The sequence below is a fragment of the Trichechus manatus genome, unplaced genomic scaffold (assembly GCF_000243295.1).
Source record: "Trichechus manatus latirostris isolate Lorelei unplaced genomic scaffold, TriManLat1.0 scaffold00027, whole genome shotgun sequence".
Lineage (NCBI taxonomy): Eukaryota > Metazoa > Chordata > Mammalia > Sirenia > Trichechidae > Trichechus > Trichechus manatus.
This window is the reverse complement of record NW_004443963.1, coordinates 8,786,527-8,800,237: the sequence shown is the minus strand read 5'-3', so window position 1 is coordinate 8,800,237 and position 13,711 is coordinate 8,786,527. Positions and strand designations below refer to the sequence as shown.

The 13,711-nt window shown below is 41.5% G+C and overlaps 1 protein-coding gene across 2 annotated transcripts in view; it reads left to right on the top strand.

Moving 5' to 3' along the window:
* The first annotated feature begins 445 nt into the window (after positions 1 to 445).
* The window catches only part of CRY1 (cryptochrome circadian regulator 1), a 100,492-nt gene continuing 87,226 nt past the window's right edge, over positions 446 to 13,711 (top strand). The window contains exon 1 of one of the 2 annotated variants that reach the window (XM_004373794.1): positions 446 to 1,483. In XM_004373794.1, the coding sequence (XP_004373851.1) occupies positions 1,326 to 1,483 (158 nt within the window). In that variant the 5' untranslated portion in view covers positions 446 to 1,325. The remainder of the gene's footprint in view (positions 1,484 to 13,711) is intronic. The other variant, XM_023729014.1, reaches the window with a different exon arrangement.

Genomic DNA, 13,711 nt, shown 5'->3' with positions numbered 1-13,711 from the left:
GGTCAGGAAGTCACCTGCCCTACCAATAACCCCTTCTTCACCGACGGAGTCCAACGGTGCCGCGCGACTAGGGACAGAATAGTAGGGGTACCAGTTACAGACACTCCAAAGCGGGGATCTCTGACCAAAGCTGGACCAAAGCACATGGTTTGGAAGTCTAAGTGGAGGCTCCTAGTCTCCTCCTTCCACCCCAACCTTCCGCCACTCCACGCCAGGCTTCATAGTTGACTCGCGGAGGACCGGAGACCGCCTCCGGGCCTCCCACCTCCCCACAAGAGGAAACGCCATGCGCGCTCCAGCCCGCCGGCCCACCCTTCCCTTCGGGACACAGACAGAGCGCACGCGCGCCTTCCCCAGCTGAGGGCGTGCCCGCGAGCTTCCCGCATCCCCGTGCTCATCCGGGTCTCAGCGAGCCTCAGCCAATAGTGGCCGCTCACGGCCCCCAGGGGCGGAGCGAAGCCTTCCCTCACATGGGGCCTGTGGTCATCGCTGGGGCCTGTGGGGACGGCGACCAGACGGCCGAGGAAGGAGCCAGAAGCAGGGATCCCAGCATTGGGACGAGCATCTACAGTCTTGAGCGGCTGCTGCCCTCCAGAAGCGATCAAAGCACGAGCAGATTCCCCAGCCAGAGTCGGTGTAGTAAACACACTTCAGAAACGTGAGGTGCCGGGGGTCACGTGGGGAGTGTCCTCGCCAATGAGAAGCCGGGGGCGGGGCCGAGGCCGCTGACGCGGCGGCTGTAGCGGCGGAATCACCCGGGCAGCCTCGGGACTGGTCACCGGCCGGCAGCCGTCCAGCGTCTTCGACCACCGCCTTCGTCCTCCAATCTTCTGTCTCGGGCCGCGAGGCAGCATTCCTGACAGTAGCTGAATCCTCTCATTTCTCTGGGCGACTCACCCGCGGCGGGCCGTTTTCTCCTCGAGGGCAGCCTTGGTGGGGCGAGGTTTCGTGACGAACCTCCTGGGGCCACCGGTGCCTGCTCGGGCCGTCGTGGTGGCTCGAGCTCCTGGAACTTGCTCATCCTTGGGGGGGTCCGAGGCCCTCGAAGTTATGCGTCTCCTCCAGGCGGTTGAGGCCTGCGCCGGGTCCTAAAGGGCGTCACACCCAGGCTGGACAACCTCCATTCATCTTCCAACTGCGACTCCAGCGCCCTCTCCTCACGTCCCCTCCTCGGATTCATTTTTTCCTGTCCCCCCTCTGCCGCCCTTTCCTCACTTCTTGGGTGCGGCGATTCTTCTGGAATCGAAGGTGTCGGCCATGAGCCAGACCTTGGTTTCTTGAATTTCTCTCTGGAGGAACTCGGAGCTGACCCGCCGGCCGCCGGGATGGGGGTGAACGCAGTGCACTGGTTCCGAAAAGGGCTCCGGCTGCACGACAATCCCGCCCTGAAAGAGTGCATTCAAGGCGCAGACACCATCCGCTGCGTCTACATCCTCGACCCCTGGTTCGCTGGCTCCTCTAACGTGGGGATCAACAGGTGGCGGTGAGTCCAAACCCCGAGTTACATTAATGTGTGTTTGGTCAGTCAGGACCTTCTCTGCGATCGGCCAAATCTGAGAAATTTAGCCCTGGCCGCGTCTTGCTTATAACGTTTAAGAACTGTAGGTATTTCATGTAAATGTCCGATGGAATTAACTTGAAGTCTGTTTCTGGCCGGAGAGTGTAGACAACCTGGGACCCCTTGACCTTCAGCTATGAGTTGCGTGTCTGCGCTAATAGCTCTGCCCCTGGATTTATGGAGAATTCTCAGTGGTGGAGTTAAACACTCTTTTCATCCTTAGTGGCCTGTCGGTTGATTTCGTTGCCCTCTGTGTGGCATTCGAAAGTATTGTGGCTTTTAATATTTACGTTTGTGTGTGTGTAGGTAACTCATAATCAAAAAAACCAAACCCGTTGCCATCGAGTCGAATCCGATTTATAGCGACCCTGTAGGGCAGAGTAGAACTGCCCCATAGGGTTACCAAGGAGCACCTGGTGGATTCGAACTGCTGACGTTTTGGTTAGCAACCGAACTCTCAACCACTGCGCCACCAGGGCTCCGCGGTAACTCATAGTATGGAGAAAATCATTCGTTTAAATAGTCGCCTCTCAATCCAGTTTTCTTCCACCTTGAGGTTACTGTAGGAAAAGCAGGGAAGCAGCTTTTTCTGGTTTCCTTTGCTCAGCCGTTCCTCCCAACTCCTCCTTGTGGTTGACTAGACAAAGCACACTTTTTCTTTCTAGGTAAAGTATAATCCTTCTAGGGATCAGACAACTGGGAGGAATCTTAGAGAAGCTTGATGATCTTTTCCTGAAATACCAGGCTAGGTGATTCGTTAGGCTCCCTGGTGGACACGAAATAGTTCATGCAAACAGAGTATAGATCACCTATTAAATGCCAGGGACTGCTTTAAATGCTGACGATATAGCAGTGAGCAAAACAGACAAAAATTTCTGTCCCTTTTGAGCTTATGTCCCAGAAAGTAAAATATACAGTATTTTAGGTGATGGTAAGTGCTGTGGAGAAAAATAGAGCAGAGAAAAGGTAGAAGGAATCCAGGGTTGGGGATGCAATTTAAAATACGATGATCAGAGAAAAACTCACAGAAAAGGTGACATTTGAGCAAACACCTGAAAGAGATGATGAAATATGAATATCTAGGGGGAAGAGAATTCCAGGCAGAGGGAACACTAAGGGCAAAGGCCCTGAGGTGGAAATGTGACCTTTGGAGGAGCAGCAGAGGAAGCCATTATGATTTCAGAACAGAATAAGAGAGGGGGAAAGTAGTAGGAGAAGAAGCCAGAGATGTGATAGGGCCAGACTGAGTAGAAGTTTGTAGGCAGTTGTCAAGATTTGGGCCTTTACTCTGAGTGAAATAGGAATAATTGCAGGGTTAGGAGCAGAAAAGTGATGTGATCTGACTTCAGTTTGAAAACAATTTCTCTGGCCACGGTTCTGAGAATAGACTGAATTGGAGGTGAGGAGGTGGAGGTTGACAAAGAGCAGGGAGACCAGTTAGGAGCTGTTGTTGCATTCATCCAGGTGAGCAAGGTAATGGCTTGGACCATGGTGATAATGGTGGATGTGGTGAGAAGTAGTCAAATACTGGCTCTATTTTTTTTTTTTTTAATTGAACTTTAGATGAAGAGTTACAGAACAAACTAGCTTCTCATTAAAAAGTTAGTACATGTATTGTTTTATGGCATTGATAAACAGCCCCATGACATATCAGTACTCTCTCTTCTCGACCTTGGGTTCCCTATTACTAGCTTTCCTGCCCCCTCCTGCCTTCTAGTCCTTGCCCCTGGGCTGGTGTGCCCCTTTAGTCTCGTTTTGTCCTATGGGTCTATCTAATCTTTGGCTAAAAGGTGTACCTCTGGAGTGACTTCATTACTGGGCTAAAAGGGTGTCCGGGGCCATACTCTCAGGGTTTCTCCAGTCTCTGTTAGGCTAGTAAGTCTAGTCTTTTTTTTTTTTTTTTGAGTTAGAGTTTTGTTCTACATTTTTCTCCTGCTGTGTCCGGGACCTCTATTGTGATCCCTATCAGAACAGTCAGCGGTGATATCCGGGTACCATCTAGTTGTACTGGACTCAGTCTGGTGGAGGCCATAGTAGTTGTGGTCAATTAGTCCTTTGGACTAACCTTTCCCTTGTGTCTTTAGTTTTCTTCATTTTCCCTTGCTCCTGAAGGGGTGAGACCAGTGGTGTATCTTAGATGGCCACTCACAGGCTTAAGACCCCAGACAGTACTCACCAAAGTAGAATGTAGAACATTTTGTTTCTAAGCTATGTTATGTCACTTGCACTAGATGTTCCCTGAGACCATGGTCCCCACAGCCCTCAGCCCAGCAATTCAGTCTCTGTGGGAGTTTGGATTTGTCCATGGAGCTTCCATGACCTTACCCTGAAGAAGTCGTGCTGGCTTCCCCCAAATACTGGCTCTATTTTGAAGGCAGAACCTACAGTATTCATTGCAGATTGTCTCTGTGATGTAAGAGAAAAGAGATGGAGTTAGGAATGATATCTAGATTTTTGGCTTGAGAAACTAAAATGATGGAATTGCGCTTTGTTAAGAAAGAGAAGCCCTTGGGGAGGGTGATTGAAATTTTCTTTTGGACTTGGTTAAGTTTGAGATGCCTATCATATATCTAAGTGGAGATAGCAAATAGGCAGTTGTATATATCTGGAGTTCAGAACAGAGATTCAGGCAAGAGGTATAAAGTGGAAAGTTATCAGTTTATAGACAAATGTAAAGTCATTTATTCATCTATCCATTCATTCAACAAATATTTGGCAAGCACTCATTATATGCCAGGAGCTGTTATACGTGCAGGGGGATTCAGCAGTAAACAAACAAAAGTCCCCACCCTGGTGAAGCTGCGTGCTAGTGTAGCCATTAGACTGTATGAGAGCATTAAGTCTAGATAGAAAAGACAGGAGATCCAAGGACTGAGCCTGGGGTACTGTAATGGTTAAAAATTATGAAGCTGTGAAAGAACGAGCATAGGAGACTGAGAAGGAATAGCTAGTAAGTAAGAAGAAAATCCAGAACAGTTTGGTGTCTTAGAAGTCAAGTAAAGAAAATGTTTCAAGGAAGAATGAGTGTTGTATCTATGTCAGATGCTGCTTATAGGTCAAGTAAGATGAGGACTGAAAATTAAAAGTTGGATATAATATTTTCGGTCATTTGTAATCTTGTCTAGAGTGATTTCAGTAGTATCAGAGGTGAAAGCCTTTTTGGAGTAATAGCTCAAGAGAGGCAGGGAGGAGAGGAGTTGGAGACAACTTACATAGACAACTCTTTCAAGGAGTTTTGCTATAAGAGAATCAGAGAAATGGTGGGGGGCAGTGTGAAGTCAAGAGGAGTTTTTTAAATGAGAGCGATTACAGTATGTTTGTGTGCTGATGGGAATGAAACAGCAACTATATGTACAACAATTTTTCATTAGCAGAAATTATGTCATTAAACGGTGATCCTGGAAAAAGATGATAAAAGTAATATATTGTAATGTATTGATATCTTACAATAATAATTCCCTTCTCATAAGGTTGTTCTGAAGATAAATTGGTTAACATAGGTAAAATGCTTAAAATAGTGAGTGGTAGTAGTAGCTAGTGCTTGTTTACTTTTTGCTATTAAGTTAGAAGCCATAGGTAAATAATATCTGCTTAAATGCCTGCTGTCAGTTTCTTCTAGAGCAATTTATAAGTTTATAGAATCCAGACTGTAAGCTTCTGTAGGATAGGGATTATAGCTTGCTTACCTTTGTACACTCAGCAGTTAACATTGTCAAATAATAAATGAATTGAAACTGGTAACCACAACAAGAATAGCCCCATATTTCCTTTTTAAAAATGATCTTTTTTTAAGTAGTATATATTGTCCATTCTAAAAGATAGGTGAAGATGTAAGTAATGAACAGAGACAGTTTTCTTCCTCTGAAGACTAAGTTCTAAAAAGGCAGGGACTAAGTTTAATTCAATCTGTTTTCATAGTACCAAATTCAGTGCTTTTCATATAATAGTAGTTCACTTACTGGTTGTTGAATGAAGTGACATCTTGGAGTCAATAATTTCATATTTAAACAACTGTATTACTTTCCCTGTTGACTATAGGATAAAGCCCAAACTCCTTACCCTGGCATTTAAGATCTTTTGACCTATGTATCTCATCTCCTGCTGAGATGTGATCTCAGCACTGAGAGGGAGGGGGAGTGATGGTAGTTTTCCTTGAGGGCAGTGGTAGTTCAGTGGTAGAATTTTTCACCTTGCATACTTCCAGACCCAGGTTCAATTCCTGGCCAGTCCATCTCAAGCACAACCACCACCTTCTCTACTTCCATTTTTGCTTGCATGTTGCTATGAAGGTATCTTGCATGTTTCTATCTTCTTTCCTTTGCTCATGCCATTTCATTCAATCAACTGTGTTTCTTATATTTTTGATTTAACAGAAAAGCAAAAAAAAAAAAAAAGAAAAGAAAATTGCCTGTTAAGTACATTAACAAATTACTTTTTGCTATTGCCATCATTTCATTTAAAAAGAATGGTTTAACATTAAAAAAATTTTTGAAAGAACATTGTCACAGAATAAAGGACAGTCTTTTGACTTGAAGAAATTTAGCTTTATGACAACTCATCTGATCTTTGGGATCGAATGATTTAAAATATTTCAGTTCTTTCCTTTACTTGTCTCCTGTTAAAATTCTGCCACGCAAACACTTGAACACAAATGTTCATAGCAGCTTTATTCATAATAGCCAAAAGGTGGAAATGACCTAAATGCCCATCAATTAATGAATGGATAAACAAAATGTGGTATATACATTCAGTAGAATATTATTTGGCCATAAAAAGGAATGAAGTACTGATAGATGTTACAACATGAATAAACCTTGAAAACATTATGCTGAGTGAAAGAAGCCAGTCACAAAACACGTATTATATGATTCCATTTATGTGAAATGTCCAGAATGGGCAAATATAGAAAGACAGAAAGTAGATTACTAGTTGCTTATGGCTGCGAAGGATGAGAGGACTAGGGGAGGAGTGTCATAGTTAAGGGGCACAAGGTTTCTTTCTTGAGGTGATGATGAAAATGTTCTAGAACTGATTGTGGTGATGGTTGTATAACTCCGTGAGTATACTAAAAACTTTGATTTGTACACTGAAAAGAAAAATTCTCCTTACCCCTTCAAAGCTTGGCCCAAATGCCGCTTTTTCCATAGTACTTTCTTGATCAGCTTAACTGGGATGTTAACAGACTACTGAACATCTTTATATCATTTTTTGGTATTGCTTTTCACATAGCTCTTAGCATTTACTGGCATGATTTGTATTGTAAATATTGGTATAGTCTTCATATAGTCATTAAAAACCAGTAAAACCAGCTGCCGTTGGGTTGATCTCAACTCATGGTGACCCTATAGGGTTTTAGTGGCTAATTTTCTGGAAGTAGATCTCCAGACCTTTCTTCCGAGATGCCTCTGGGTAGACTCAGACCTTCAACCTTTAGGTTAGCCGCCAAATGTGTTAACTGTTTGCACCACCCAGGGACTCCTCATCACAAATGTGTACTCCAAAGGGTAAGTCTAGTTCAAAGATAATTTTGTAGATTACTAATGAAAAATGAAAATACTCATCTACTGTAATTCACTGTGGTTTGGAGAAATATATTAAAGTATATATTAACATATATAATGTGTCAAGAATTTCTCGTATATGGATAAAAATTATTACTCTGTGGTTTTCCGAAGAATATTGAAAAGATATTTATCAAATACCTACTGTGTACAAGGCACTATTTTAGACATTATGGAGATTACAAAGAGGGCTTTTCTCCCAGATACCTGCATAGCTTGTTTCCTCATTTCCTTGAGGTGTATGTTCTAACACCCTGCTGTATTTCTCTTCTGTTCACTTACCACCATCTGACATATTATATTTTATTGTCTGTTTCCTCCCACTAGAATGGAAACTCCATACGGGCAGGGACTTTTTCTGTTTTATTCACTGTTGTATCCCCAGCATCAAGAATAGTGCCTGCCGTGAGTAGGAATGCAAAATAAAGTTTTGGTTGAATAAATGAAGGTCCTGATCACTTCCCCATTTAACAGATGGCACCATTTCATTTCATTCATTGAACTTCACTTCTTCTGGGTTGTCTTCTCAGAGAGGCTGTTCTCTGGTGGTACAAGATAGCAATGGCAATGGCAGTTACAGCAGTAAAAAAAAAAAAAAAAAAAAAAGCATAAGCCTCTGCCTGAGAAGTCTCAGCAAAGTTCTTGTAGCACATTAGTGGCTCTGTTGGGGGTTAATACCTGAAGTAATCATTGTTAGCCTCTTACTGTCTGAGCTTGAGTTGTGTGCCTTATTGGTGGAATCAGCTCAACTGGACTGAAGTAACTGAAGTAGAATGAGTAGGAAGTAAGTGGGTGCCCTAGAACAATAGATGTCTATTATATAAGAGTTGAGATCAGAAAGTGGGACCAAGTCAGTAAAGCTTTGGCCCCAGGTTGGGGAAATATAACTTTGGCGGCTAAGTGGATGATAGCAGGTGGAAGATAATACAGTACTGAACTGGGGAAAAGACTGAGAAAGAAGAATATGTAAGAGATTGCTGACGTGGCAGTGGACAATTGAGGTGATTGATTGGAGAAGCAGTTTCATAGAGGAGGGTTGGGAGAAGATAGAATGTAAACTCTCATGCTTTGTGCCTCCATGACAATAAGACATTAAGTTAGAGAACTCGGGAACAGGCCATATTTAGATAAAGAAGTTTAGGTCATTGCTGAATTTGGAGTACTTTTAAGATATCAACATAGAAAATGGAGAAAACAGAAGTTTAAGTCTGGAGACTGTAGAGGTAAGAGTTGTGGATATGCGAAGTAATAGATGAAGCATGATTGCATGAGGTTAGATAGAATAAGGCCCAAATCAAAGCTTTGGGCAATACTGTATTTAAGATGTATAGGAACTAGTGAAAAAGACTGAGGAGAATCATGTCTTTTTTTTTCTCACACCCCATGTCTAGTCCCTCAATTATTATGGCTTTCCCTTCAAAATAACTCCCATATCTGTTCAAATCTCACCCCACCACTGCTACTGTACTCTCCAAGCCACCACTATTTCTTGCGGGATGGCTGCAATAGCCTCCTCACTTCTCTACTTCCATTTTTGCACCTGCCCTCCCAGTGTGTGTTTCATGTGGAATCCAGAGTGGTATTTTTAAAACCTTAATTAGATCAAGTCATTCCCAAGCTCATAATCCTCCAGTGGCTTTCAGGCCTTTGCATTTTCTGTTCCTTCTACCTGGAACATTATTCCCTCAGACCTTGGAATGGCTTGTTCCTTCAATGTTTCCTCCTGCCCACTCCTCTCACCTGTCACTCTCTTTCCCTTTACCCTGTTTTATTGTTCGTGGCATTTGTCACTCCCTGAAATCCTATATTTATTGATTTACTTCTTTATTGTTTTGTTTCTTCACTAAATTACACAAAAGAGGAATCTATGTGTATTTTGTTATATTGATTCCTCAGTCCTGTAACAATGGTTCTTAGTAGGTGGTCCAGGCACACTGTGGGTCCCTGAGATTTTCAGAGTATCCATGAAATCAAAACTATTTTTATAATAATACTAAGACATTATTTGGCTTTCTCACTGTCATTATCTCACATGTGTACAGTGGAGTTTTCCAGAAACTATATGATATGTGATAACATTGTTGTGATGGCTAATGGAATGTGTGCTGGTGTAATCTTATGTTTTAAATTTTTTTCAGCTTTAATTGGCATTGACTTGATGGCAACGAGTTTGGTTTGGGTTTTGATTTAATTTCTTGTAGGGTAAATTTTGATAGCTACTACCTATAAAACGGAAACTCTTTGGGGGTATTTAATCATTTTTAAGAGAGTCAAGGATCCTAAGACCAAGCAAGTTTGAGAATTGCTGCCTTAGGACAACACCTCGCACAGGGTAGGTGTTCAATATGTACTTGTGGATTGCATGTATAAATGATATTGTTATGCTGATTTTGCTGATGGGGTTCCATGTTGGCTTTCATGCATAAATTATACCCATAGTCTGATATTGTCTGCCATTTTCTTTAAAGTTGAGTAAACACTTTAAGACCTTGTGAAGCAAACTTGAGTACAAAATTTCATTAGATTTTTATATTTTTTCTTACAATCTATTTTAAGCTGTCTTACCGACAACTAATTAAACAGAATTGTTTTTTTAGTGATTCGCCTTTTACCAGGTCTTTTTTTTTTTTTTTTTTTTGAGGTAAAGAGAGATTTTTAATTATTATAATGGGGTAAACCCTTAATAAAGATAGGTATAAAAATCCAAGAGAATGTCAGAACATAGCCTCAAATTATGTAAAGCAAAATGTAATGGAATTGAAAGACAGAATAGTTAAATTCATAATCAAAATGGTGAACTTTACTAAGCAAGGAGAACGGTGGTCAGACCCCACCTTCATTGTTAACTGAGTGGTATGGATCGGCCTGGTTCCAGTTCCCACCTGGAAATAGAGCCAGTCCTCACCTTCCCACTTCTCCATCCTCTTTGCCCACTGCCAAGTGGTATTCTCTCATTCCCCAGCTACCAGGGGCCAGGTCAGCAGACACAAGTTCAAAGGACTTAGCTGAGAGGTTGGTGGTTTGAACCCACCCACCCAGAGGCATCTAGGAAGACAGTTCTGGCAGTCTGCTTCCAAAAACTCACAGCCTTGAAAACCCTATGGAGCAATTCCGCTGTGCACACATGGGGTCGCCATGAGTTGGAACTGACACAACAGTCCCTTATTAGGTATATGATTTGCAAATATTTTCTTCCATTCTCTTTTCACTTCCTTGACAGTGCCCTCTGAGGCACAAAAGTTTTTTTGTTTTTAATTCTTGAGGTAAAAGTTTATAGCTCAAGTTAATTTCTCATTCAAAAATTTATACACATATTGTTTTGTGACACTGGTTGCAGTCCCCACAGTGTGACAGCACGCTCCCCCTTTCCACCCCTGGTTCCCTGTGTCCATTTGTCCAGTTCCTCTCCCTTCCTGCCTTCTCGTCTTGCTTTTGGACAGGAGTTGCCCATTTGGTCTTGTATATTTGGTTGAACTAAGAAGCACGTTCCTCACACGTTATTTTTGTTTTATAGGCCTATGTCTGAAAAATGGACTTTGGGAGTGGTTTCAGTTCTGTATTATGTCTGAAAAATGGACTTTGGCAGTGGTTTCAGTTCTGTATTATCAGAGTGTCCAGGGGCCATAGTCTCGGAGTTGCCTCTCGTCTCTTTCAGACCAGTAAGTCTGGTCTTTTTTCATAAATTTGCATTCTCTTCTACATTTTTCTCCTGTTCTGTCCAGGAATCTTTGTTGTGATCCCTGTCAGAGTAGTTGGTGGTGGTAGCCGGGCACCATCTAGTTCTTCTGGGCTCAGGCTGGTAGAGTTTCTGGTTGATGTGGTCTTTTACTCTTATGGGCTGATATTTTGTGTCTTTGGTTTTCTTCATTCTCCTTTGCTCCAGACAGGATGGGACCAATAGATGTATCTTAGATGGCAGCTGGCAAACTTTTAAGAGCCCATATGCTGTGTGCCAAAGTGGAATATAAAACATTTTCTTTATGAACTTTATTATGCCAGTTGACCTAGATGTCCCCTGAGACTGTGGTCCCCACGCCTCAGCCCCAGCTACTCAAAGCATTTGGATATGTCTAGGAAGCTTCTATGCTTTTGCTTTGGTCCACTTGTGCTGACTTCACCTATGTTGTGTGTTGTCTTTCCCTTCACCAAAGTTGACACTTGTCTACTATTTAGTTAGTGATTTCCCCTGCCCCCTTCCCCACCCTCATAACCATCAAAGAATGTTTTCTACAGTGTGTAAACCTTTGTTTGAGTTCTTGAAATAGTGGTCTCATACAATATTTGCCCTTTTGTGACTGACTTATTTCACTCAGCATACTGCCCTCCAGATTCATCCATGTTGTGAGGATGTTTCACAGATTCGTTTTTTATTGATGCATAGTATTCCATTGTGTATATGTACCATAATTTGTTTATCCATTCATCTGTTGATAGGCATTTAAGTTGTTTCCGTCTTTTTGCTATTGTGAATAGTGCTGCAGTGAACGTGGGCATGCGTATGTCTATTCGTGTGATGGCTCTTATTTTCTAGGGTATATTCCTAGAAATGGGATTGCTAGATCGTATGGTATTTCTATTTCTAGCTTTTTAAGGAAGCACCATATTGTTTTCCAAAGTGGTTGTATCATTTTACATTCCCACCATCTCCCTGCAACCTCTCCAACATTTGTTATTTTGTGTTTTTTTAGATTAGTGCCAGTACTGTCAGGGTGAGATGGTATCTCATTGTAGTTTTGATTTGTGTTTCTCTAATGGCTAATGATCATGAACACTTCCTCGTGTTTGTTGGCTGCCTGAATGTCTTCTTTAGTGAAGTGTCCGAAGACTTCTTTAGTGAAATGTCACATCCTTTCCCCATTTTTAAACTGGATTATTTGTCTTTTTGTTATTGAGGTGTTGAAGTATTTTGTATATTTTAGAGATAAGATTGTTGTTGAATATGTCATAGCCAAACATTTTTTTCCCAGTCTGTAGATTCTTTTCTCTTTTTACTCTTTTGGTGAAGTCTTTTGATTAGCATAAGTATTTAATTTTCAGGAGCTCCAGTTATCTAGTTTCTCTTCTGGTGTTTGTGTATTGTGAGTTATGGTTTGTATACTGTTTATGCCATGTACGAGGGCCCCTAGCATTATTCCTACTTTTTTTTCCATGATTGTTATCATTTTAGATTTTATATTCAGGTCTGTGATCCAGTTTAAGTTAGTTTTTGTGTATAGTGTGAGGTGTGGATCCTGTTTCATTTTTTTAACAGATGGACACCCAGTTATGCCAGCACTATTTGTTAAAGAAGCTGTCTTTTCCCCGTTTAATGGACTTTGGCCCTTTGTCAAATATCAACTGCTCCTAGATGGATGAATTTACATCTGGGTTCTCAGTTCTGTTCCATTGGTCTGCATATCTGTTGTTTTACCAGTACCAGGCTGTTTTGACTACCGTGGCTCTATAATAGGTTCTAAAATCAGGTAGTGTGAGGCCCCCCACTTTGTTCTTCATCTTTAGTAATTCTTCACTTATCTGGGGCCTCGTCCCTTTTCGTATAATGTTGGTGATTTGTTTCTCCATCTTGTTAAAAGAATGTTGTTGAAATTTGGATTGGGATTGCATTGCATCTGTAGATTGCTTTGGTTAGAGTTAATATTTTCACAATGTTGAGTCTTTCTGTCCATGAGCATGGTATGCTTTTCCACTTATGTAGGTCTCTTTTGGTTTCTTGCAGCAGTGTTTTGCAGTTTTCTTTGTATTTGTCTTTTATGTCCCCGGTTAGATTTATTCCTAAGTACTATCTTCTTGGGGGCTATTGTAAATGGTATTGATTTGGTGGTTTCCTTTTCAAAGTTCTCTTGTTGGTGTAGAGGAATCCAACTGATTTCTGTATGTTTATCTTGTATCCTGCTACTTTGCTGAAGTCTTCTATTAGTTCTACTAGGTTTCTTTGGGATTTTCCATGTATAAGATCATATCATCTGCAAATAGGGTTAGTTTTACCTCTTCCTTACCAATTTGGATGCCTTTATTTCTTGTTCTTGCCTTAGTGTTCTAGCTAGGACTTCAGCACAATGTTGAATAAGAGTGGTGATAAAGGGCATCCTTGTCTGGTTCCCGTTCTCAGGGAAAACTTTCAGTTTCTCTTCATTTGGAATGATGTTGGCTGTTGGTTTTGTATAAATGCCCTTTTATTATGTTGAGGAATTTCCCTTCTATTCATATTTTGCTGAGAGTTTTTAGTCAGGAATGGGAGTTGGACTTTGTCAAAAGCCTTTTCTGTGTCGATTGATATGATCATGTGATTGTTTTATTTTATGGTGTATTATGTTGATTGATTTTCTTATATTAAACCATCCCTGCATACCTGGTATGACTTTCACTTGGTCATGATGTAATATTTTTTTGATATGATGTTGAACTCTATTGGCTAGAATTTTGTTGAAGATTTTTATGTCTGTGTTCAAGAGGAATATTGGTCTGTAGTTGTCTTTTTTTTTTTTTTTTTTTAATAATGTCTTTTGCCTGGCTTGATATCAGGGTTATGCTGGCTTCATAGAATGATTTCAGGAGTCTTTCTTCCTTTTCTGTGCTCCAAAATAACCTGACT